A 26,923-nucleotide genomic window follows, 5' to 3' on the forward strand; every position below is an offset into this window, starting at 1 on the left:
AAAAATACACATCCACACATACTGTATTCAAATCATTTTTGCTTGTCCACATGAAAACGCTATTAAAAACGATGGAAATATGATTTATGATGTATTTATGATGTATGACATCATGGTTCGAAAATCTCCGTTTTCGCCCATCCACACGTAAACAAAAAGCTGGTGTCTTCAAAGATTTCAACCCTGGAGAGCATTTTTGAAAAGATGCGTTTTTGGGGATCGTTTTCACCAGATACATGTGGGCAGTAGGCCAAACTGGAGAAAAAATAATGTCTGTTTTCAAACAAAAACATGGGTGTGGACGTTGTGTCTTGCGTCCAGTCAGAAATGAAATCCCTGTCATTCACTGTTAGCATATTGTACTGATTTACACAGTAGACTTTCATAAATATTATATAAAAAGAGAGATCTCCTGGTGACCAAAAGCATTTGTTCAGGGAAATATGTATATCTACTTAATGTTCTGATAAGCAATGCTTTGTGCATTTACATAAGTGTAACTACATGCGTGCACTGTTTATCTATGTTGCAGTTTTGTTAATAATGGCTCGTGGTCATCAAAAATTTCAATCACAGCAAAAAAATCAACAGAAGCAGGAGAAGTTAAAAAAGGCTCAAAGTCATGATCAAAAAGGCGCTGCGCTGAAGGCCTTAATCTTCACTTGTAGTGTTTGCAAGGTATGTCAGGGCTCTGGAGAAAATTATTTGCATTATTTCTCAATAATGAAACAGTCATGTTTTGCAGGCCTAAGATTGCACAACTTGGCAAAGATTTTGTGGAAATAAACCCTTCCAGGTTTTTTTCAACTGTTGATGGGGTGCAAAAAATAATTCTACAAAAACCAGTGTGAGATGGGGGAGGGGGCACAAACTTACTCCTCTGTGATACTTACTGTGAAACTTCGCAACTTTGAAGAGGCATATCTTGGCCTCCTTCGAACACTTTGAGAGTTTACTAATATTTTAAGGAATTATTCCCAGTAGTCATATAATACTGACCTGAATTCTAATTTTGTCTTCATATTGGTGCTGAAACGTAATCCATGTAGTGGCTAGTAACACTTCAGGAGACAAAACCATTACAAAGGACTGTTAGGCTAGGGTCCTCATTAAGTGCCAGCAACCAGCTAAAAACCTTGCTACTCGATCGCTAAGCTACATTCTTAAATTACATCCTAGCTGTCTACTTTAGAGCCCTGACCTTTCTAAATAATGGATTGCAGACTTAATATATATTTTCACATTTAATCATTCTTTGCTGTAAGGTGGTTAAATTATGGTGTTGTTATTACTAAATGATATTTTTCAGTCTCAGATGCCTGACCCAAAGACATACAAACAGCATTTTGAGAGCAAGCACCCCAAAGCGACTCTACCAGCAGAACTAGCTAGTGCTTAATGTTAAATGGTAAGTTGCTTTTTAAACATACATAATTTGCGTAGTGCTATTATAATATGTTCTCATGATTGTTTGTTTGCTTAACTGTACAATATACATGTACGTGTACTTGGCCAGTCAGTCAGAAACATTAAACGCCATAATTTAGATCGGACTTTTTAACATTTCATGCAAACAGTTGCCTGAAATCCAATGAAACTACAAATGGAATGCAAATGAAAATCATCTTAAACTGAAATGCATTAATTTTAACTGCAACATAATATTGTACTGTACTTTACAGTATGCAAGGAAAGTACTGTTCAATAGCCTGTCCCTGGTGGACTTTGCTATTGGGCTGGAGAATTCTGTTCTTAACCTGTCCAATGGGCATGTGAAATTTTTTTAGGGGGAATTCAAATTACAGAAGAACTGTAGTCAATGCTCATCATAAACTTATTTTGCATGCTAGCTGAAATGACATTTAGTCAAGTACAAGCTACCTACACTGCACAGCTTGCCCAAATGGCAAGCTGTAAAACTGACTGTTTTACATGTCATACATGTACATGTAAGTGGTCAATAATAACTAAGTTAACATGGATATTTTGCTTCCTTTTCAGTTTCTTTTTTTGTTATCCAACATAGATGTAAGAAGATTTAGAAGTCAAATGACACTGCTGCTTGCTGAGAACATCATGAAATACATGTACTTTGTAGAACTGGAACGAACTTCAGAATGGCATAGATTCATTCAGGCATATACAATTATCTAAGATGATTTTCCTCTCAGCTCAGTCAGCTACATGTATGGGGCAAGTTATTAACAACTGAAGTGTCAAGCTCTTTTTTCTGGAGAAAGCTGCATAACTTAGGACAAGACTGTCATATAATTATCTAAGATGATTTTCCTCTCAGCTCACTCAGCTACATGTATGGGGCAAGTTATTAACAACTGAAGTGTCAAGCTCTTTATCTGGAGAATGCTGCATAACTGATGACAAGAGTCATATATATGTTGTGGTTCAAATTTTTCCTTGGTTAAAAATTTTTAAAACCAGTTTAATTTTTACTTTCTTTTGTCTAAAATCAATTACCATAATCAGAGACAAAGAAAACCAAAAATTAAACTGGTTTGAAAAATTTTAAACCAAGGAAAAATTTAAACCACAACGTATACAAATCTGTCCCATTCCAGTTCTGTGGATAACAACTTTGTTTCTTTTAACCCTACCCGCTACCCCGTTGCTTTCACTTGAGAAAGCCGAATATTGACATTACTCTCTGTACATTTTATGATAAAGCCACAAAATTTATGTAATATTTTTAACTACGATACAATGTGGTGTGCCAAGAACTTTTCAGTGATGTTTCCTGAAACTTTCTTTAGACACATACTTAAATTTTGTTGGGGTTTGAGGGTAGGTTATTGTCAAATGACTTTTTATTGTTCTGTAGAATAAAGACGTAGATTGATGATCATTTCAGCTGTAATATTCAGGGTTCATACAGTCTTTTAATTCTTGAAAAAGTCTTCAAAGATGCAAACTATTTTTCCAGACCTGAAAAAAGTCTAGTCCAGTCTTTAATAGTGCATCCAAAAAACTAGATGAACCCTGAATATTTTGTGATGCATTAAGAATTTAAGTTAAGGTCTATTTGCCTATTAAACCATAAAACTATTCAGTGTAACATGAATTCCGGAAGGGTGATCAATTTATTGTACAGCTGTATGTGTCAACTCTGTGAACAACTATATTAACAAAAATTAATACTTACTCACACATAAACTGCTTTGAAGACATTTATATCAAATTCAAGGAAACTGAGTGGGTAGAAATTTCATAACTACCTCATGTTTGAACTCACAACTCATTACGCATGCGAGAATGCAGAGATGAATTGGAAATCTTCAGCTACCAACAGATTCAACTTTTGAGTAATTGATTCATTAATGTAATCTTGGGGGTACCCTTGACCTGGCCTGACTGCATTGTATCAGATTGTAAAGTATTTGGAAAATTAATTTTGATATTGTGTCAAAGGTCACTAAGTCTTAGTGCCTCAAAGGGGCTATGTCATGGAGAGTTCAACATTTTTTGGTTAAAGCTGAACTGAAAATAACTAAGAGATTTGACTGTAAGTGTCAAGGCTTTACCCCTTTTCTACACGATGTTGGAAGTCTTAAGGGAACTTTTTTCTTTGTCACTCTAACATAGTTGTAAAGTTATTATACTTTGTGCATCATCAATGCCAAAAATGCATACATTATGAGAAGTAAGTTTGTCCTTAGTAAGGATTTAAAGTTCAGGGCCCGGTTCCTTGAAAGATGGTTAAGTTTAACCCAGGATTGAGCGAAATTTTAAGCGCAGTTTTCTTGCTAAGAGCATATAACTCAAGGTTACAAAATACTGTTGAGCCTTTCCTCTGAGATACGGTAATGATTTACGCAAAATGTTCTTCTTAGCAATGCATAGGAAGGTAACTACAAAAAATGGAACAAAATCTTAATCCTGGATAAGCGCTAATCAGCCTCTCAGGAACCGGGCCCTGGCTTGTAGCCAGATAAAATTCTTACCAACTGAAGGTAACAGTCATGTACAAAAAAAGAAAGCAATGAAGCATTTATTGACATGCAAGGGCATAAATGTGACCTACATGTACAGTATTGTAAAGAAAAAACACTGTACACTAAGGATTACATTCAAGTGAAAGTTAATTAGACATAATTATATTCTATTTTCAAGAATTCAATAAAGGTTGTGGTTATAAAGTGGCATGTTTCTTCCTTGAGGTTACATGGGTCAATTTTTTCAAGCTGCTGGCCTCTCAGAACCCCTACCTCATTATAGTCCATTCTGTGGTCAATAAAAATTAATTATAGATCCCATCTTAGTCGCTTTAGGCAAATGTAATTTTTCTGCAATTCCAACTTAGTCACTTTTTGTGTATGCATCTACCTTATAAAGCCTTTCAACCGAAATGACATATTTGTTTTCAAGTTTCAACACATTTATTTCACTATGCTAGCCACATACAACAAAAGCTGATTTCCAAGCTGGGTGTAGGCAAACACATATTACAAAAATAGAAGCAATATGGTGTTCACGATAGTTACAAAAATTTCAAAGAATAATTAATCATGTAAATATAGCTAGTTTTACAATATATGTTGGCAGGAGTTTTGAAGAGTAATTAATATAAATTTAAAATATACAACACATGCAAATTATGGAATCAGAGCGATCCAGCAGAAGGCAAAGAGGCAATTTTGCTTCTAAGTTTGTGAGGCAATTGTGCTGTTTCTGTCTAATTCTAGGAAGAACCCTCCTCCCCTTGGATTCAATGGTACTAAGAAAGAAAGGTACTAAATAAACAGTGTTCTTCATACTCTGCTCATGCATTTTTCCAAGAAAAAATGAAGGAAGCCAAGTGCTCTGAACATGTGACACCTAGGGTGCCCAGCATATGATTTCTATGAAAAAAAGAATTTCTAGTCTCCTAGTTAGATGCCAGGGGTCACTGGGTGTGCTGCAAGAGCATAGTCTTGATTTTCTGTATTTATCCTTTATCTAGTCTGTCTCGTTATGAAAGCACTGCCATCCTATTTGCCAATAGCCCATTTCTGGTGTGAGTTACCCCAAGATTCTGTTCCAAAGTGAGGCTAAATGTAAAACTAGTGTTATGATAATCTTTTTTTTTTTAAAAAAAATTATTTCATGCACATAAAACTCATTTTCATATGAAAGGTTTTGCACATAATCTCATTTTGAAAGTGAGAGTTTTTGGAACTCTCATATATAAATGGCCTATCCCAGAAATGTCATCGAGTAATTTGCATTCCTCAGTGCTGTGGGTCCAGGTTGTCATAGCAACTGCCTGTCATTTTTCTTGAAGCTTGACAAGTGAGTCTGCATACTGAAACTCATTACTCTGCTCGTATTTATACATATCAAGTGCGACAACACAGCTCTCCTGAAATAAAATACAATTTCCCATTAGCTGTGGGATTTCCACTTGTAAGTAGCTCTAAACTGCAATACTTCTTTTGTTCAATTAGAGGGAGAGACAAGCAGTCATCCACCTTCTAGGCTTTTTGAATTAGTTGGTCACATGATCATCCTACTACAATTTTAGCACGAAAAAATTAAGTATAAACCGGTAAATTTCAGCTGTATAAACTCAAAAGTAGAAATTGAAATAGCTGCCGAAAATGAAAAGGATTTGTATACTATATAATATAAGGAGAAATAACTCTTTCCACCCACAATTACACATTAAGGGAGCTCAAATATTGTAAACTGCAGCTTATATAATAAGCCCCTCATCCCCTGAAGTTATCAGCCCTTTTGTAAATGAAATTAAAAAAAATCCTAGAGGGGGCTAATATCCCCCATGGATATAAGCCCCACTCTAGCTTAAAGCTTGTATTGAAATGGATCTGTTATCGACATGATGTTTTTAAGCCTAATTAAAAACCAGTATTAAAATATAAAGCATATTTTGATCAGCACATGCCATAGCGCTTTTTCTAGTCTGGTTATGAGCCCCCTTCAATATTAATCAAAGCCCCTCTGCTTAAGAGCCCAGAGGCGTAGCTAGGGGGGGTCCTGGGGTGCCCGTGACCCCCCTTGTTAGGCCTTCTTTTGAGCAAACAACCTATATCTTGGCAGTAAAAGCCATTGTTGAAAAGCCCACTTTTAAAATTTGTTTTTTTGTAAAGTATTTTCGCAAACGCCTCTTGTCTTTAGTTAATATGGGCCTTCATGCCGCGATAATACAACTGAGCCCGCCGATACACGAGGGAGAGCATCGGTATAAACCATATATAGTCGACATGACAATCTGGTGAGTAGCCTCTGTGACCCCCCCTTTGAATAATCCTGGCTACGCCCCTGGAGCCCTCCCAAAATCCTTAAAGCCAGGGCTTATAAGCAGTAGTTTCTGGAATCCCTTTTGTTAATAAACTACAATAAAAGTGTACCTTGACAACCATTTCTTGATCTTTTGAATATTTCTCCAATGCAGTTAAGCATTGATCCTGGAAACAAATATAAATTTCACAAGACAGTAGTTTATATTAGATGGTGATCAGCAAAAAGGAATAATAAAAGGGGTTTAGAATGGTTCCTCGAAAAACACGGGTCCATAAAATTTTAGCCCTATCTCGAAATCTTGGAAGCATTTGTGATAAGTCTCATTTTCGGGTGATTTTGCTTTGCAGAGTCTCGATAATTTTTTTAAAGTCTCTGGCTAGAATGTTTAAACCGGGGAATGGTTTTTCTCTTCTGCTTCATCTTAACTAATAATGTGACTCTGGTATTCACTAGATCACAACCTACCAAAAAAGTTATAAGAAACATCAGAGAAAAATTTGATGCCTATACAAATCTGATTCAAAGTATCACTTTTATAGGCACTATTTATATGACACTGTCTCCACTCCATCTTCATACGACTCCGTCTGCACACTATCTCTAGTGAACCAGCCTTTATTAATTATGCAGCAAAATCCCTAGAAAATTGGAAATACTAACCTTAGCTATTGAACCGAGAGCCTCTGCACATTCATGGCGCACCATTGGGTTTTCTTTCAAATCTTCAAGATTCTAAATTATCAAATAGATACCAAATAAATTTATATTCTTATCATTTTTATAGGGAAATAACAGCGTAAGGAGAACATCATTTCACCAATGAAGGCAAAGTACCATAACTCTCAAGTTGGCACTATTTTATTTTTGGACATGAAAGTGGTGAGAGGGCAGTTTTTCAAAGAGGGGAACAGGGCTCAGGTACACCATGCAGCTCGGCCTCATGTATTGACCCTCTAAGCCCCAAGATCCACATACAAATTCTCCAGACTGATCTCCATACATTTCTTTTACGAACAGCCTGTAAAAACAGACGTTTCTCCTCGCTCATCGCTGTTGGGGGATGTTTCACAAAAGCGGCGAGGAGAGAGGAGAAGCGGCTGTTTTCGCAGGCTAGCTATTTTAAGAACAGTTCAGGGAATTTGGTTTAAGATCAAAGCATTCTCCCTTTGGTAATCAATTTAATAATTCTTATAACCTTTACTCTTGTTGATCTGCTGATGTTGTTAGGAGAAAATTGATGTTGGTCACTCTTGGGACCTAAAGGGTTAAACTTGATAAATTCCCGTACATGAAATAAAATTGTTGAAATCTAGTGCACTGTTACATAATCCCGGCATTTTTGACATACAGTACCTCTATAAGCTGTGGAATGGCTGCCTCATGCTGAATCTGTCCTAGGACATATGCTATGTAAAAAGTTAGAAAACAAGTTGGTGCTGACAACAACTTGGAGAAAAGATTTATACACTATATACATACAGAAAAAATTCTCATTAAGATATTGTTCAAATTTAACAGAAGGTTAAGATTTTCTCCATGCACTACTAAGCTTTCTATAAAGTACTCTCATGTACACTTTCAGGAATTATAAGACGTTTGGTTTTCCAGTTTTGTGACGTCAAAATGGTTTGAAAAATAATTATTTCAAAATTACATTTCATATATATTTTTAACAGCTAGGGCTTGCTTCCTCAAAAGAGACATTGGGCTTACTCTAGCCTGCGTAGCAAGCGTTTCAAATCGAGTTATTGCGTGAAAAATAGAGGGGAAGCAAAAAAAAGGTTGAAGGGGGAGGGGGAGGGGAGAAGAGGAAACGCTTGCCTGCAAACCCCACGATTCTGGAAAACGCCCCTTGATATTTCACGGTTCGGTTCATTTGTAAATTGACAGCTCGTCAAAATAGAAGCATAATGAACAGATTACCCCTGGATTACCAGATTTGTAAAATTACTTTGTTGTCTAATAGAACACGTTGCAGGCGATTGCAAGAAGTGTAATAAAAAAGATTTACGATAAAAGAAAGTTAAAACTATGAGTGATTGCTACAGAATTTCTTGTTTTTTATTGTGTGGCTTTATCTCGTCTGAAACCTTGTCGACACGTCAAAAATGATTTGTCCGGAACAATTCACTCTGCAGGGTATAAGTTTTGCAGAGCGGCTGCTCTCCAGCCTGTGTCGAAACGTTCTCTACAATAGATGCCGCTAAATTGCCAATAAACAAAAAGAATCTTTTCATTTCAAAAAGCTGACAAATCGCTTGTCCATGGTGGCTTTAGCTAGTGTTGAGTACCGATGTTCTGATTTATATTGATGTTATCTCCAACAAACAGTCCATTTTTGCCAGTCAGATCTGCACGCCATCACTCTCAATAAATTAGCCTTCCCTAGTCTCCACTGCTCGATCTCCCATTATACTTTGATGACTCTGATCTCACAAACCTTCGCACAAACACGATTCCAATAAATATCAGTCCAAAGCATTTGTAATCTGCGACCACAAATCAGATGAGACCAGATCTGTGACGCACGAAAACAAAGCATACCTGGTTTCATGTGAGTTATTAGCTACATGCACAGCAAACAAACAACAGTAATTAACTCACCAATCTCATGTCTGAATAATGCACTGCTACACTTAAGTCCTTCTGCCAATGCCTGCCAAATTCAAATATTAAAGTTTACTTTTACACTTACACTGTATCATGTAACTATCAGTGACAGATCTAAAGGTGGGGCTTGGGGACTTATCACCACCCCCTCATATTTGCAACAAAACAAAGGGCCATGGTGCAGGGCTCAGGCACTGATAACTTAGTATTGGCCAGAGAGTGCCCCCCTCCCTTTACATAGAACTGAAATTAAGGTCTGGATTAGCCACTGATAAACACCTGGGCCCATTACTGTTCAAAGGCCAATTGGCAATAACCCAGGATTCTTTTTCTGCTGTTCAAGAAAATTTCCTTGGATACCAGTACAATAAAATTTATTTGATTCTTTATAGAGCATAAAATCATTAAATTGTAGACAAAGAGAATTCAACTTGAGTTGCCTTTTTATCTTTTACTCTAGATTTGAATTTATCTAACCCAGCTTTGAAAACCTTGGCCCAGCATTTACATTATTATCTATCGTTACGGAAGACTGGTAATAGACTGGGTAAGTTCCATTTCAAGGGAGTATCAAAAATATCAATTAAGTGTGAATTGAATTAGAAGTCGTAATCAACTTACCAACACTGATTTTTCATCTCCCTCATTGCGTAATGAAAACATTGCCCTAGTTGAAAGAATGAGTCAAAAAAGGGATGAGATCTACATGTAGATGCAAGAAAGGACTTACATGTACATGTATAACCTGTAACCTGAAGCAAAAGAGTAACATTTTAAACAATTCAATATTTTTTCCCTGTGTACACACCAACATGCTATCAGTATTATTTGGTTGTAGTAGTACTAGTGGTGGTAATTTAATAAAAGTAATGTGTATTCCAAAACAGGAACATCTTGACATGCTCATGCTTAGCTGGATAAGGACCAGTCTGCCAAGCGGGAGGCCAATGGTTCAGACCCCGGTTGAATCAACATTTGGGGTCTTAAAATAACTGAGAAGAAAGTGCTGCATTTGTAAAGACATCTTTCTAGCCTTTTCGGATAAGGACAATAAACTGTAGGCATCCCGTCACAACCCTTGCACATATAAATTTTGTGGGACATTAGAGAACCCACACACTGTTCATACAGAGTATGGGATGTAGTCCCCAGTGGTGTGGTCTATCTCTCGCGGGGCTAGGGACTGTGATGGACCTGCCATTATTGGTGCCACTTGGGTTGTGGTGACCCTGCCAGGATTGATGAACCTAAGTGAAAAACATGTTGTTTTTACCAGGTTACACCTTTTCTCTGCATCTTAATTGAGAAAAGGTGTTAAAAGTTAAACCTTACTCAATTCTAGCTAATCACATATTGTGCAGTACCTGTATCTTTCAAACAACGGACAAGATTCATCAAGCAGTGTGTTCTTTAACATCCATGTGTCCTGTACAGTGGAGGGTGGGGCAGGATCAACTGACTTATATGGATTTGTGCTATAAAGATAGATAATAATATTACACTGTGAAGTTAAAGAGTGCACCTAGATTAAGCACCAATCAAAAAATAAGGCACTCTTCAAGGACCTAGCCCTTAAAGGGCTTGACATTTTTTATGTCCAAATTTTTTGACTTTGAAGATGCCTGAACCCAGATGAAAGACCACGCCTGCATCTCAGCATTTTGAAACTATGGTCAGAGTGAGAGATGGTACACGTATCACTGAGAAAAATTCTCCAGATACAGCTGAACCTTTTACAGTGTATATGCATCTTGGACTAAAGAAGGATAGATCTGAGGAGATAAGGAAATGTCATCCCGCAGCATAGTCTCTCACCCCATCCTCTTGTTCCTGCATGGTTTATGTACATGTAATATTCTACTGACAACGGACTTGAACTTTTAGTGTCACAATTTTCACTTGAGAAAACAAGAGGCATGTGCGGGCTTAGATATTTGTCGAATGGTAACTGCAAGTTTTGCATTGAAGGGAATATTCTACGAAGGGATGATTGACAATCAGTGAGCAAAGGTTTACCACCAATAAATCATTCGGTTTAACTCTCCTGTTCCTTTTCAGCAAGAAAAAAATATTATTGAGCGTATAATTATTTGTAATCTATCTATTAGTTTTTATAAGAAATAATTAACCTCAGGCTTTCACTTTCTTGTGAACTTTGTTCTTTCAGCCACTCTATTCTCTGTACTGCAAGTTGACATGTTTCTGCAACCTGTTATTAAGAAGAAACCTGGATATTTAGAGCATTACCAGTAGGATGACAAGCCAAGCTCACTCAGTCAAGTTGTATCATAATGTGTTCAGGACCTGTTTAATTATTTTGATGAGCAGACACGATTGAAATTTTTAGAATGGATGACAAATATGCCTAATAGATGTCTAACGTACATGCTTTGCAGTTTACTGTTAAGGTATTTGACTTTAAATACAAATTCCAGTGGAAAAATGTCGTTAAGTGGCTTTAACACTTCATGTAGAGTGATCTAAGTAGTACTGTTTGTTCGCCAGCTGGAAGTTCGGATTTCTTTTTTATCTTCAGCTGCATGACCTTAGGCAGTTCCGGATCCAGACATTTAGAAAGTAGAGCGCAGTGTTCAGATGGTGGGGAGAAAGTTAAATCATACGCAGGGAAAACAAGAACAAAAAACAATTCTCCCCTATTTTTTATTATTTTGCGTTATAAGCTTTATTATAATTTGCAAAAAGAGCCTGCACATGAAACTTTTCAAATGTTTGAGCAACTTTTACTTTAATTTTAATAAAATTTGTCACCAAAGCCATTTTTCCACTACTGTGCTCTTCAATTACAACAGTTTTACTTTGCACCTCTGTCTGGGGATCTTTTGCATATTCTCTTAAGACATCAAGTACTTCAGAAGAACCAATAGCACCAAGTGCCTCTCCTGCCTGAATATTACAATAACATTATGATCAAAATGCAATAATCTGAACTATAATGCACATTCAGTACAATAGTCCAAGTGATAAAGCACACAAACTTTCTTGAAATCAGATACATATAACAGTGACCAATAATAAATCATAGCTACAAGGCTATACAACAAGTGCTATTTATAGCAACTGCTACACATTCAGGAAATTCAAGAAATCTTACATAATTACCTCATGTCGCACCATGGGTTCCTGAGTTTTGTCTTTAAGAACTCTAAATGGTAAAACAAATTTAATACTTGCATCTTTAAAGTTTAAAAAAAAAATGCAACAACAATAACAACAACAGTGAAAATTACAAAGACTGAGTCCAGAGACACAGTGCGCATGTATTTCAGACATAGGTTTAGTCAAGAAAAATAATTGAAATTCACATGCTTGCTAGAATACTACTAGGGGAAAAGCAGCACTGACATTAACATTTTGAAGTACACAGAGTCATGTACGTTTTCCTGGGTCTGTATAATAAATCATAGGTGGGGAATTGTATTTCTATCAACTGGAGTAGTCATGAAAATTCCCTGGCCCAAAAAAGACTTTTAGCAAGCACATAATTACCTTACTAATGCAGGAATTGCATACTCATCCTAACAAAGATAAGACATGAAGAGTTATTTACGTAAGAACAGCGACTGTTAACAACAAAAAACATTTACTGTACCAACTAAGGAAAACTATATATGGAACACTTTGAACAAGACAAGATCCTGTCAACACTTGATGATTGCAAAGTTCGTAATGATCAAATAAAAATTATTTTAAAAAATAATAAATATTTGACTGTTGCTGTTTAGTCCAGTGGGGAAAGGGATTAATAACAATCAATAATATTATTATTAATATACAATGTAAATAATAATAATGTTGAACTCTACTGCACAGATGAGATATACCTGCATTTGTCCCAGACAATATGCTAACTCATGTTTCAATAAAGCTGATGGATCATCAAAACCTAAAAAAAGAGGAAAAGTATCACCAAGAGTTGTATGGGACTTACAGATGAAGAAACTCACAATGTTTATGTAATCACAAAAATCATTTCTCTGGTAAAAAGCAACCTGTCTAACCCCTAAGCTCTTGGGAGGGGAGGGAGGAAAAGTGGGAGAGAGAGGAAGAATGTAGGGGGGGGGGGAGAGAGAGAGAAAGGGAAGAAAAGATGGAAGGAAGGGAAATAAAGAGGTTTTACATGTACATGCAAACCTCTAAGCACCTTCATTCAAATCACAACTGTTGTCAAAAAGCTCTGTACATGCTTTTTTCATCTGGATTTCACAAGGAATGTATCTTTTGTAATATATTATCTAGAAAGCGCCTTTTTCCAACTTACACTTTGAAATACAGTCAATGGCCTCATGTCCACCAAGATTTCTGAGTGTAAACAGTGCACGAAATCTGTCAGTTAATGACCTGCAAAAATTAATCAAATGAGGCACCAACATCATAATATACTGCTACCACACACAAACACCATGATTACTGTAATTTGATTCACATATTAATAAACTGATGTTTCTTGAATGTATCGTCATGTTATTTGATATGACAATATTCAGAACTATCATTAAATCCTCATTTATCCCCCCACTTCTTAGAGTGAGAAATTCATTAAGTACTCCCCCTCCCCAACTCCAAATTTGTTCTTTACGACCAAATAATTAAGTGATAGCAGTACTATTAATCAATCATGGCTTTAACACTTCACGTAGAGTGATCTTGTACTGTTTGTTCGCCAGCTGGAAGTTCGGATTTCTTTTTTATCTTCAGCTGCATGACCTTACTAGTAGGCAGTTCCAGACATTAATAAAGTAGTACAAAGCGTCAGATGGTGGGGAGAAAGTTAAATCATATGCAGGGAAAATGAGGAGAAAAAAGCGATTCTCCCCCATTTTTTTCCTCGTCATATTTTTTCTTCCCTGCTCTACTATCTGAACGTCTGGAACTGGCTAGCATGAGCTTTTACCCTTTGCATTCTAACTCTTCATAGAGAATTGTGCTTTGCTGTCATCATATAATCCTTGCCCCCGGCCTAGTACATAGAGGATTTTCCGGTTCCTTTTCCTGCAGAGTATGTCAGGTACACGCGCGAGTTTTTTAACAATAATTTTATTAGTAATGAGGGCCTAAAAACGGCCTTGCACGCGCGAGATCTCGTCGATTGATCTGCCATACTCTGCAGACGGGCGGCGGGATCTGGTAAACATGGTCAGTAATAGCGTACAGGCATAACTTGTTCCATAAAAATATCTTAAAATAAAGATAAAAATCCAAGTCCCAAGGACTGAAAGAGGCAAACAGTGCACAACTAAACCTTAGGCTCGTAACCACATCAGCTTTTGTCTCGTTGAAGAAGGGCACGTTTAACTTACTGTTTTTGATCTGCAAGTTGGATTCCTATTTGTTTCACATTGGAAGGGTTCACCATAGTTTAAACAAAGTATCATAAAAGGTAACAGGCACCAAAAATATCGCTTTTAGTCGCCGATTACCTGACGAACAATCACATGTGCAGCTTTCCTTACAAGATAACAACGAGTCCATACATGATGTACCTATTGGAGACAGTTGTACAACCGCTGAGCAAAGTGATTTTGTGCTCGCGAGAAAATGGCGGGAAACTCCACGGCTGCAGAGGAAATTCCCGCGCTTCCCCGCACTTTAAAACTACAAACGATCAAATTATCGTTTAATACTTGCTTTCTTTTATTTTTCCTAAACAGCTTTTCTAAAAAGTATTCTGTCCTCAGAACCGAAAAATATGAATAACGTTTTGGGCTCTATTGGCTCTCCAAACTTTAGAATCGATGTCATCTTCAACTCGCTTGGCGAGCTGCAACAGGGTTAGTTTTCGTTGACTTTTGACTTAAGCATAAGCTTAAACCAATAAGGTAGCTTAAATAATACTTATTTCTCTCTTGTTTTTGCCTGCAATCTACACCTTGCATCTAAGTTAATATCATTTAACCCCATGCATTTATTGGGATAAATACTAAAACAGAAAAGGAGCGTTTACAACAGCACTTTAATGAGGAGAAAGCTCGCTGCAAGACCTTGGAAATGAAGCTAGAAGCCTGTAAGTTAGCATGAAGTTTGTGGATATTTCTATCATTAAACATTAGGAATTTTAAATCATCTTGACAATTTCTGGTGCGGTTATCTTATTTTTTACAGACCAGGCAAAATTCCTACAAAGCAGCGAAAGAAATTGTAAAATGCAAGGTGAGTGTTAATTTAACTGTAAACTTAAGCTTAAGCTCAAGTCTTATTCAGCTTAGATCTATCGATCGACTTTTTGAATAGTGAGGAGCAACAACTTTTTATATAAGCTTATATATCTTTTTTATAATCGCTCATTTATAATCTAGGCCTACAAAAAGTTGCTGATAAAAATTTATGTCCTTTTTTCAGAAACGGTAAATGCTGCAAAACAGAAAGTTCTACAAACACAGATGCAAGCAAACAGGTTTTACTCCTTTAACACCTGTTAATTTTCAGCATAAGGTTAATTGTTTTAAACCCCTTTATGCCCTCAGCTTATCCTTGTGCCTCTTACCTAAAGACTCGAAGTCGACTTTATTCACTGTGTGATCTACAGGCTCAAAGAACTAAACGACATAAAGGGAGCAAAAATTGAAGAACTTCGCAGACAAATTGACGAAGAAATGGAAAAAGAGCAAATGGAATTGTGAGTTTCAATCATGAGCAGATTGAGCCGGGGGGACAATCTCGCCTCCAGGCCCCGGTTGTTCAAACGTTGGATAGCTCTATCTACCGGATAAATCACTATCCAGCGGATAAGTATTACGGAAATCAATTACGCTATCCGGCGGATAGTGATTTATCCGGTGGATAGCGCTATCCAAAGTTTGAACAACCGGGGCCAGGCCTTTACCTTTAGAAAATAGGGAGGGCTGTGTCGAGGGGACCTCGCCGGCCTCGCTCAGTTTCTTTGAAATTTTCTATTATTTTTAGAGATCAAATTCTGTACCAATGGTCCTTTTTTCATATATCAGTGCTTTCGCGTATACTTTACCGTTTATCGCTAACAGAAGATTAATAAAGAATGAAATAAAGTACGGCCCCATAGAAAATGGGTTTGTCCAGTGGTACGAAAGAAAAGGAATTTCTGATGGAATTATATGGAATCAAAGGGACTTTATTTTAGTGACTTGCCACCGATGTAAAGAGCGAACTCTTTTGGAGCTACTTGATATTTATGGCCGGGGACGCTGGTGCATGAAGACTTGAGAGTTTGACTCCAGGTTTTATAACCTGTCAATCAGTCATTCTTTAAGGGCTGGGTTTACCTAAAACACTTTTAATGTGGGAAACTGGCATTTTTCTTATTATATCAGACAGGAGTTTGAAAAACATCTCGGAGAACTGACGAACAATTTTAGAGATGCAAGATACTACTATGTAAGTTATGGCTAACCTAAACATTATGTTCAATATGAGGCTATGCATTTTTGCACTCGCCACAAAAAAAACCTCTTTTGTATAATAGCTCTGCGAAACAAGATTTTGGCTGCGTTTAATGCATAATAACTGAGATGTTAGTTGTAAAAACCTTTTTGATTTTTCTTTACGTGATTCTTTTGTTCATCACTTCGTGAAACTAGTCCACTACACTGCGATTACTGAGAACGAAACAACCAATCCCTATCAAGTGTGTATCGATACTTTCCCAGACGATCAATACTTGCTGTAACAGTTTGAAACACTTTTATCGTCATTTTAAACAATTCTTGGCCGAATTTTTCTGCTTTTCAGACTGACAGGGCCATAAGACCATGCCTTGAAACACGTAAATTGCTCCTAAACCGTTCTATTGGTAGAAAACGGGTTGATGGAGGCATAAAAACGGATAAGTACGAACCCCCCCAAGCCAATCGATTCTCCGCAGTTAGTGCCATGAGGGGCTAAAGACATCACCTTATCTTGTCAAGGATTTAGAATATTTTTGTTGTGAAATTCCCCCTTGTAAGGCGGATCATTAGATCAAGCTCAGTTGTCTCAAACTGTTCTAATTTTTAGTGCTTTTACCTTTATCATGATGATAGACCAAGGAGAATGTAAATCAGGAAATTGAACAGTGGAGAAAGCAAGCCGAAGCTGCAAGGGCTGTGGGTTTGTATTGAACACAAAAAAACCTGGGTATAAAGTCAAATTGAAACCTTGCAACTTTTGGAATGTTATTTCCAGGTCCCAGGCTCCGTAATCTAAAACGGAAGTTTAACGAAGGTGTAGGAACGGAGACATATTATATGAAGCTGCTTTCACACAAGGTTTTCTGTAACATAATGAGAAATTCATTTCAAAAATCCCCTAAAAATGTTCTATCTCCTATCCTGGTATTCTGTAAATCGTGCATCACAGTGAAAGAGGCTGAGCGAATTCAGAGACTTAAAGTGATTCCCTAGTAAAAGAACGTAACATAGATTGTAGATGAAACTTGGTACACTAATGTAACAAGTCAAGAAGATGATAAAAAAGTAATAAAAAGTGGGGGTCACCGTGCTCATTTTGACGTCACAATGCTGACAAATACGGTTATTTAGGACCTTGTGGCAAAAATCGCGTGCAGCCCAAAACTAGACAAAAAGGAGAGATTTTTCCGATGATGCATGTGGTATCGCACAGAATTTGACTTTAATGTATTGTTTATCCACTTACGTACCAGAAAAATGCCTTTTCATACCCTTGTTTTTACTTTACGCTCCAAAGTAGAACTAAATTGTACACGTGCTTTACGACCAGCTCAATCCGTACAACTTAGTAAATTGCCAAAAAACTGAACATAGATTTGTGCTAATTTTTTTCTCATCGAAAGGAAGCACTGTCCTTATTAAAATCATGAAATAAAAAATGGGGGTCACCGTACTCGTTTTTGCGGTAGAGCTGCAGAAAGTGCGCGCAAAATGCATTTTCTCCGATTTTTGAGAGAGGACTGGGGTGTGTTTCAAAATTGAATGTATGCCATAGGGGGAAAAAGTATTAAAAAATCCGGTTTTTTCAGAATTTACATCGAGATATCACATTTAGGACACAATGTGATAAAGAAAGCGCTTCTTTGAAAATCAAAGTGAGTAAGCACAAGTTAAACATCCACTATAGAGGTTCTCTGTGAGGAAGTCGAACTCAGCAACACGCGTACTGCTTACATTATGCACCTTCCCAACACATTGAGTCTCACCTCGGCAAGAAACAACTGCAAGCAAAAATTCCAATAGCGTTTCTCTTCAGTCAACTTCATTTCACATGCTCTTTTTTACGGCGGCCATCTTGTTATGCGCAGTAAGAGATGCGCAGTGCAAAACCAGGGAATCACCTTAAGCGAAAAAGCGCTCAATTTCGTCCAAACTGCCATAACCATAGCAATGCGCGTCGAACGTCTCTATGAACATACCCCACTGTTTTAGTTAGTATTTTATCAATAATCCGCCTTTGCTTGATGGCCCTACGAGGGAGAATAATGTGTGATTATTGTTCCTTCGGAAAATATAACAACCTGTGGTTCTTTACAGTTTTAAAGGAAGAGAATACCTTGAAAGAGTTAACTGCCAAGTTTCATCAACTAGAAGTGGAGAACAAGGAGGGAAAAGGTCTGTAGATCAACAGTAACACTGTACGCATGTCAGTTAATACGTTTCAAAGATATAACCCGGCAAACATGATGCAAAGCACGCCCCCTAGCTTGTGCTTAATTTTCTTGGCTATTTCTTTACTCTTTTGATTCCTCCGATCAGTACCTTTTTTTCCCTTTCTTTTAATGGTACACGTGGCGGGGGCGGGGGCTGAGCAAAAATATCGGTAACCACTTAATTATGTACAGGGGCTTTATAAACACAGCTGGCGCGGCAGTAAGGACGCCTCTATTTCACTCGCAAAAAAAAAACGTAGTTGTCAAAGATGATCTGAAAATTTTGGCTAAAACTTTCTATTTCCATTCCAGATAAAATAAACAACAAGCTGGAGTTTGGACTAACAATTGAAGAGCTGGAATTAGCTGTGTAAGCACATAGCCACCTCTCCTAAAGGCTACGTTCACACAGCACCAGACGAAATTTGAACCGGTTGAAACTTTGTGCGTTTAGGTGTTCCTGTCACACGGAACCATTTATACGCTTAGCCGTTCATAGACTTTCTAGTGCTTTATTGTTTTTCCTTGTTGGTTATGCCATTTTCAAGGACTTTTCATGCCTGTTTGGCTCGAAATTCACCGGTCGAACGATTCTACCGGTGACGTCATGACAATTGACCAATAAGACAGTGAGTGATCTTTCACGCCCTCCCGACACAGCATATGTCAATCATTTTTTTCCCGCGTGAATTTATAATATGATTCAAATCCATTGAGTCGAAATAAATTAAGTCGACCTTGAGACTTCTCGCTCGCTCGGTCCTTGCGCGACCTCGTGTATTCGCTTCGATCACTTTTAAGAACTTATGAGAGGTCGACTTGTAGCAAGTCTAAGTCGTTCAAAGTTCCGAGTGAACAGAGCAAAATGAACGGTCCCGTGTAAAAGAAGAATCCGGTAAAATTTTTCAGCAAGTGGCGTGTGAACGTAACCTAAGTGAAAGAAAAAATGCAAGATTAAGAGATAGCTCTTGTGAACTTTTCTATAATGGCTTGTTTTGCAAGAAGACAAACTTAAGGTGACTCGACCCAATTTTTTTTGGGGGGGTACCATCCTACTTTGAAGCTCTCTGGTTTCCTTACCTTTACTTTTATCGTAAGTCTAACACATAGAATGGATAACATATAGATCAATATACAATATAACATAAAATTTTTGGCGATCGGAGTAAATGTCACGTGGTTATAATGCAAGGCCCCTTTGAGGTCTGAAGGAAAAAAAACTACGAATTTTTAAGAAAATGCTTTATTCGTGAGAAGGACTCGTCAACGCTGACAAACGTCAACAAATAGCTAAAACTATAATTTCTATATGTTTGCTTTGCTCCAAATCGCGCGCATTTACAAGGCCCTAAAGCTTTTTGCTGACTTGCAAGGACCCATCTGTTATAACGATGCCCAAAATAAAGGGATGAATCTCATAGTTTATTAGATGTAATCGTGTAAAGTTTGCTTATCATTTTCGCATAAATTATGACCTAAATTTGGAAATCGCTGAATTTCTCGAATTGGGTCTTTGCGAGTTTGGTCAAACTCTGTTCAGCGCAAGGCACTAATGAGCACTATGTGTAGCCAAGAGATTTTCACGAAAAAATGCCGGCAACAGCAGATTTTCGACTCAGACCTCAAAGGGGCGTGGCATTATAACCACGTGACATTTACTCCGATCGCCAAAAATTATATGTTATATTGTATATTGATATATATGTTATCCATTCTATGTGTTAGACTTACGATAAAAGTAAAGGTGGGGATACCAGAGAGCTTCAAAGTAGGATGGTACCCCCCCAAAAAACTGGGTCGAGTCACCTTAAATCAAGAGGCACGCATACACCAACCCACGGCCCGGCCAGTAACTCACGCATGGCCAGTACCTCACCCGGACAGTGGCAGCCATGGACAGCAGTTTCGCCCTTGTTAGCACTCAGATCAAGGAAACTCCTTATCCACTTTCCCTGCGCATGCCGGGGGAGAACTGCCGTGCGGTTCCCAGCTAACAGCTCCCACATGTGTTGTGTGGAACTGCCGCTTAAAGGAGTGCTATGCCGTGTTGATGAGCCCCAAGCTGTCTGGCGGCCACTGCCCGGGGAATATGGCTGTGCGCATGCATGAGGTACTGTCCAGGCCGTGAGTTGGTGTATGTGTGCCCCTTCCTTTAGGTTTGTCTTGTTTTGCAAATAATTTCTTGCCGAGTCATTTTTATCGTCCTCATTGATGACTGTGCATGTGTGTAACTAAAATTTTATTGTCTTTGTTATCACAATTTTCTATGTAAATACCTTAGCTTTCGATTAAATAAATAGCCCAGGGTAATGCATTTCGTCAAGGAAATTTTAAAGTCTAGAACCTTGAATTTTATCCCTTACAGATACTAAAACAGTTTTTAGCTAAGGGTTATCAAAGGCTTTAGCTATGGCCGTTGTTTGGTTTTTTCACTTTTTTACACTGACGCAGAAACGTTTGTGAAGGGATAAATGAAGAAAAGAAGCGAAAGCTTCGGTTAACTGAACAGCAACTGGAACTGGAGCTAAAAAGGTACATGTAACAAAGATTTTTTTAAAAAATTCCTTTTAAAAACATTAAGCAACTTAAAACGTTCCCTAACAACAGCTGCTAATGTTTTACTCTCAGCCGACGTGCAACGGAAGGCAGCACGTCCGATAGCACTGGGCTAGTGGATTTTGCTATCGGGCTAGTGAATTCTATTCTTAACTTGCCCGACGGCAAGTGGAGTTGTTTGGGGGAAATTCAAATTACAGAAAAGCTGTAATCAATCCTAATCAATCCCTTACTTTTTTTTCTGAAATGACTTTAGGGGTTGTACACTCACTAACCACAGCTTTCGCGAATGGCAAACTGTGAAACTGAGGACTTTCTTTGCACAACGGATACTATCAAGTTTCTGAAACAGGCTGATTTAGACCAGATGCAGCAAAGCTGGGTGGTGCCAGAGTAATACCAACTTTGGTAAAACAGTCGAACCGGTCCGCTAAATAAGGTCGATCTCCACTGGACTGTCCATACCTCTCTCTTACGGACAACTCGGACTTTTGGTTTCAAATATACAACAGTTTTATGCAGTTTCTACAACACAGCGGGTTTCCAAAAGGTTCCCAATAGGGTTCTTCAATCCCGTAAACCTGACCCAAAACTTCGTGCAATCCAGTAATTACGAGAGTTATTTTTGGCATCCCACCTCCCGCGCATATTTTCAATCAGGAATGTCGCCCCGATTTTGCTTTAAAATCTCGAATCTCAAGCATCAAATGAGGGATATCCTCTATCTCGAAAAACGTATTGGGGACCCTCTAGACAGCACTTACACAATACAGACTCCACTGCTAAGCGGCGGGGATCTTGGAATGCCCATCTGTTCCTCATTTTGGTAAACGTTTATGGAGTGCGACTGTATTTGCACAGTGTACTATTCTATTTTCCTTTGCCTGGAACTGTGGAGAAAAGTTCTTGAAATAATTTCCACAAGAAGAAGTGCTAAAGGGAACAGTAAAGGGAACTGACTATAGTAAGTGGATAGTAAAATCCCGACAGTACTATTGGCTTAAGTGCATGAGCACCCGCTTTTCATGAGAAGCCGTCTTTTTTATCTTTACTCTACTGAGCCATCTTCCCTAGTCCACGCACCCAGAATCACTAATTATACCACAGGTAGTAACCTCTTTGCATTGTAGGCTGGAACAAGCCAAAAGCGATGGTCAGAGATTTGCTGTGAGCCCACTAACCACAAAGGAGGTGACAATTTCCACGACTTATCTTTCGCCAACCATCCAGTTACAACAATACCAAGAGAGGATAAAGGGGACAGAGAAGGCATCCCCTATTCCATAGAGTATAGGTAATTTGTCTCGAGTTATTTTTAGCACCACAAATCTCAAGGGGGGATTAGACAACAGCCAATCACATAGCTCGAATGTGTTGCGCGTGGATGACCCACGCTCAGAGCCACGCGCCCCTTCACGAATTGACACAGAACAAAATGGCGGAAGACGCAGAGAGCGATATTGCTATTCGTCTTGTCGACGAAAACGATTACAGAGAGATTTCTGCTAAAGCTGTGTCAGCGAAACGGAAATTTAAAAAAGAATCGCCCTTCCTCTCTTGTATAGAGCTAACAGTACAGCAAGGAAATCATTAACACACTGAATATTCTCTCAGGATCATTAATTTATAATTTACAGTTTGAAGAGAGTAATTTCTGGTGTGATATTTATTCTTTTATTAGTCTTTTATTATTCAACAAAAATAACACTTGGCGTCCTACTTGCTTTATTGTACAAACGACCGGTTTCAATAGACCGGCGAAATTTCTCATTTTATTAAAGCACTGAGGTTACGACAACTTCGAGTTAAACTGATTTCATGGGTTGTCAAAGGGTCCAGTGATTCCCTTTTCCCAGGTGAGCGCCGACTCATTTCGCTTAAATATTCAGGAATGCTCTCGATCTCTCTACGCTTTCATTGCCTTTCGCCCGACATGTGTTGCACGGTGTTTAGTAATGCGAAACCTCCACGAAACATCCACGCAGCGCGCGAGGTAACTTTATCCCGATTCTAAAAAACCCCAGACGAATTACCTATAGAATAGGGTGTGTATGGGGGATGCCTTCTCTGTCCCCTTTATCCTCTCTTGAACAATACTTAAGTTAAAATTTAATGCCCACATCATTTGGAGAATCGCAAATTTAGAGCTCTGTTATATTCATTGATGAAAATTAGTATAGGTCTTTAGCATGATCTGTAGTGATATTTGGCAAAAATACCACGAGTGATATTTCAAAATTATTATACGTAATTTCAAGAGCCGTTAGGAGAGTGAAATTTAACAAAATTTTGAAATGTCTCGAGTGGTATTTATGCGAAATATCACGTTCAAATCCGTGCTATTATTTGTTTATACTACTACCCATACAAGGTTTGTAATTTTCACATGTTGCTAGGTGTTTCAAATTACGCCGAAATACCACTGCTCTAAGCCAATCAAATTGCAGAAATTTCTCATGTAGTAGAACAACGAATGAAACAGCTCCAAGCGACACTATGTTTATCAGTCTTATAATAGCGGAAATGAAAGTTAATTTCCCTTAATTTAGGGCGAATAATTGCATGTCAGTGGAACAGGTAGTTCAAGACGATGAGAAAAACTCACAATAATTATTATTATATACAAGTTTTCTACATACACTTCTGCCTGGCATTCACTGAATTACATGCATATGAGGCAGTTAATTGTTGAATATAGCCACTATAAAATTCCTCCTTATGTTTGCTGTGTTTAATAATTTATTGGTTTCGCGAATTGAACCTTTCCAAAGTTACCAGTGAAACTCGCGGTGCATTTCGCTATTTCCTCTGAAATTATAGAAGCCCATAGAGGCCACCAAAATTAAAAAGCAGAGAGAGAAGAAGATAGAGCTAAGTAAGATTAGAAAAAAGCATAATAACAGCTAAGTCGATCACTTCTATATCGAACGTTATTGCTTTAATCGTTGTCGCTGTTGCGGTATAACCTGTATTTTGCCAGCGTACCCACTGATATTGCCCGGTTTTTATTCGCCCAAGATAAATCTCATTTTTTTTGCCCAGGGAAAGAACACTGTAGAGGAAGAAATTGTGAGTGCTTGTTTAATTTCAACTCCCTCCCTGCCAGTTCAATCCAACAGCCATCAGGACAGCTCTAGGCAAGACAGTCTCCATAGTGCTGCACAAGGTATCATCTTAAAACAGTGTACATAATCTCTGCCTTCCGATCGATATAATATAGGTTCGTGGTTCAATAGGTTGGAACAACAAAAACAAAAGAAAAATAGTTGTAGGCTAATTGAGATAATGCATTCAATAAATTGTGACTCCTTCACTCAGACCACTAAGAAGTTAAGTGTCCAATCAGCTGTACTATCAGTCAGAGGATTATTACAAGTACTATTGAATTTATATGAAACACCAAAAAGTTACTTAATGTTCATACTGCAATAATGCTATGAGTAACTTTACATGGCTCCTGATCTTATCGAGCACATTAAAATCACTGTCTCCACTATAGATCGCTAATTAAAAATACGGAAATCTCTCTACTTCATGCCAGGAAGTTTTGTTGGTCCAACAGATATCAAATTGCAGAAGACATTCATGCAGTCTCTTTAACGACAGCACTGTCCGTATCTTAAGGATCTGATAAGGAGGTTTGACTGCATTCATCTCCTGTCATTTTTTGTTAGGCGAAACTGTACATCAGCCGCGTATGCTGTCAGAGGGAAAGAAGACATCTTTACAAGGAAGATCATTCTTTATCTCTTTACCTGTAACTCCAAGCAAAGCAAATAATTAAGTTCGCGTTGACCCGGTTTACCGGCGATCATTTCCGGCGATCATTTTGAAATAATCCGACTTCCCTCATTTCCAACACAAGATTCGAGTTCTCTGCATTACTGACTTTTTCTAATTTCGTAATAAAAGACATATGGTGGTTGTTAGTTAGACTGAACACTTATTTAGCTTGAGTTGAGCATGGTCTTCCTGTGCAATAGCCAATATTTTAATATTTATCATTTTTGAAAAACAAAAAACGTGTTTTTTACCACCGAAAACTAGGTAGTGGTTATTCTTTTTTCTTTAACTTCTCTGCAAAAGTGAAAAGACATTTTGTGCATTTTTCGTTTGGGCGTATAATGTCAATTACCGTGTTAAAAGCTCAAATCATTTACTTCTTAATTTTGACATGCTCACCGAACGGAATTTGGCCGATTTTTAGTAGATTAAAAGTAGGTTGAGTTTGATCGTCCGGGTGAACGTAGTCCTGAATAAGACTCTTGTTGTTGACAGTGACTGACGTTTCGACAACCTGTGCGGTAGTCATCTTCAGAGTCAAAGTGAGTTGTATCAACTCAGTTGATGGTATTATACTCTGGTTATCGATCTGATTGGTCAATTACGTCGCGATGTTATCGGTCGTCTGTCAGTTAAGCCGTGATGTTATTGGCTATGAAGACTCGTAATCAGTAATTGTTGCGTTTCGATCCGTCTATTGTCACAGTTAAACAGTCGTCTATTGTTAGTCAAATTGTCAGTTCTCCAGTCGTTCTCTCGTAGTTAGTTTTGCTTGATCTCGTCAATAAGTCGTTTGTACGGCGCTAGTAACTGTTGGGTACGATTCAGTGGCGTTTGTTCTAAGTTAGTAAACCAGCTTTCTAAAGTAAGACGTTGATAGTAGTCTGTAGAATACGTTGTACATGTCGCAGTGTCCCAGTCAATTTTATGTTTCGTCTGCATGGTGCTCAGCAATGTGATTGTTGACGTCACCATTCCTCGTCGCTCGTTTGTTTTCGGTCAGTTGCGTGCTTAGGTTTCTGCCGGCAGTCGCAGCATTCGATCTTGTATACTGCTCCCTGTCTGTCCTCCGGTTTGTCTTTGTCCTTGACGTTAGTAAGCAGTCCCTGGCGCGCAAAGTGGTTATCGGTTTGTGTGCAACACGTATATTGTAAGGTTGTAATATACGTGCAATAGTTTCAGAGGTGCCTCTGATGTACGGTTTAGTCACTGTAGTAACAGGGCCAGAGTTGGTCTGAGTGTTGCAATCAGTGTTACTGTGAGTGTTCCGTCTAACAAAGTCCGTGTTTTAATTGTTCTTACCAAAAACGTTGTTAAGATAATCAGTCTCGTCTTGTAGGCTGTCAGGTGAGTCGCAAACTAGTTGCGCTCGTCTCGTCAGAGTCCGGATAGTTGCATGTTCAGAGGGACAAATACTTACTTAAAACCCTATTTTGATACCTCACCCCACCTAAATAGCCTCTTCTTTTATGTTTAGACGACAGATAAACCTTCCCTTGTTTTCGAAATAATTCATGTTTTGCCCTAAGTAAAAATCTCACACTCTTACAGTTCCTTCTGTTCCGGTTTAAGTGTAGATCATTTCTATTTTTAACGTAACAATGAATTCTAGACGACAATGGTGTATTTTTTGAGAATTCCCTTCCATTCAAAAAGTCTCAATTTCTGTGTTTTCTTTAACAAAGATTTTAATTTCTTCATCGGTAGTCTGCTAGGTGCACGACCACGTCGAGAAAAATGACTAACCGCGCCCTTACAGAAATTAAGTATGCTTTAAGTATACTTCAAGTATACTCATATGTACTTCTCAGAAAAAAAATACATTTGAAGTATACTTCGTTTGTAGTTCCAGAAAAAAAAAGTATAAATGAAGTATATTTGGCAAATGTACTTCATTTATACTTCAAATACTTAAGTGTACTTTAAGTATACTTCTTCAAACTTCAGTGGATGTGAGAAATAGTTTCTCAAAGAAAAGTGTACTTTAAGTATACTTTGAAACTGAAAGACACATTCTGACGATCTAGGTTTGTCCGGATCTTGCAATCACTTCAAAACAAAAGTATGCTAAAAGTATGCTTTCACTAAAATTTAACTTCAAAATACTATTCGGATCAATTCAGTATT

The 26,923-nt window shown here is 37.9% G+C and overlaps 2 protein-coding genes across 2 annotated transcripts; one reads left to right on the top strand and one right to left on the bottom strand.

Moving 5' to 3' along the window:
• Positions 1-5,086: 5,086 nt before the first annotated feature.
• On the bottom strand, positions 5,087-14,325 carry LOC140946371 (deoxyhypusine hydroxylase-like). The gene is made up of 14 exons (XM_073395475.1): positions 14,184-14,325; positions 13,145-13,224; positions 12,708-12,769; positions 12,373-12,401; positions 11,986-12,028; positions 11,689-11,769; positions 10,995-11,074; positions 10,230-10,340; positions 9,487-9,532; positions 8,860-8,911; positions 7,609-7,661; positions 6,916-6,987; positions 6,363-6,419; positions 5,087-5,353 (listed from the first exon to the last, which is right to left on the bottom strand). Exons 1-14 carry the CDS (start codon positions 14,237-14,239, stop codon positions 5,261-5,263), a joined length of 915 nt encoding a protein of 304 aa, XP_073251576.1. The 5' UTR covers positions 14,240-14,325; the 3' UTR covers positions 5,087-5,260.
• A 666-nt stretch (positions 14,326-14,991) lies between these two features.
• Positions 14,992-22,300, top strand: LOC140945502 (uncharacterized). The gene is made up of 9 exons (XM_073394520.1): positions 14,992-15,033; positions 15,223-15,277; positions 15,410-15,499; positions 16,170-16,233; positions 16,878-16,944; positions 18,342-18,419; positions 18,770-18,827; positions 20,909-20,989; positions 22,144-22,300. Exons 1-9 carry the CDS (start codon positions 15,027-15,029, stop codon positions 22,298-22,300), a joined length of 657 nt encoding a protein of 218 aa, XP_073250621.1. The 5' UTR covers positions 14,992-15,026.
• The last annotated feature ends 4,623 nt before the right edge of the window (positions 22,301-26,923 follow it).

The sequence above is a fragment of the Porites lutea genome, chromosome 8 (assembly GCF_958299795.1).
Source record: "Porites lutea chromosome 8, jaPorLute2.1, whole genome shotgun sequence".
Classification (NCBI taxonomy): domain Eukaryota; kingdom Metazoa; phylum Cnidaria; class Anthozoa; order Scleractinia; family Poritidae; genus Porites; species Porites lutea.

Coding starts and splice junctions, on each gene's coding strand:
- LOC140945502 (XM_073394520.1), top strand. Junction 16,234..16,877: donor GAGATGCAAGATACTACTAT/GTAAGTTATGGC, acceptor TCATGATGATAG/ACCAAGGAGAATGTAAATCA. Junction 18,420..18,769: donor GGAGAACAAGGAGGGAAAAG/GTCTGTAGATCA, acceptor TTTCCATTCCAG/ATAAAATAAACAACAAGCTG.
- LOC140946371 (XM_073395475.1), bottom strand. CDS start 14,239: ATGGTGAACCCTTCCAATGTGAAACAAATAGGAATCCAACTTGCAGAT. Junction 13,225..14,183: donor CAACTTGCAGATCAAAAACA/GTAAGTTAAACG, acceptor TAATTTTTGCAG/GTCATTAACTGACAGATTTC. Junction 10,341..10,994: donor CAAGAAAGTGAAAGCCTGAG/GTTAATTATTTC, acceptor CTATCTTTATAG/CACAAATCCATATAAGTCAG.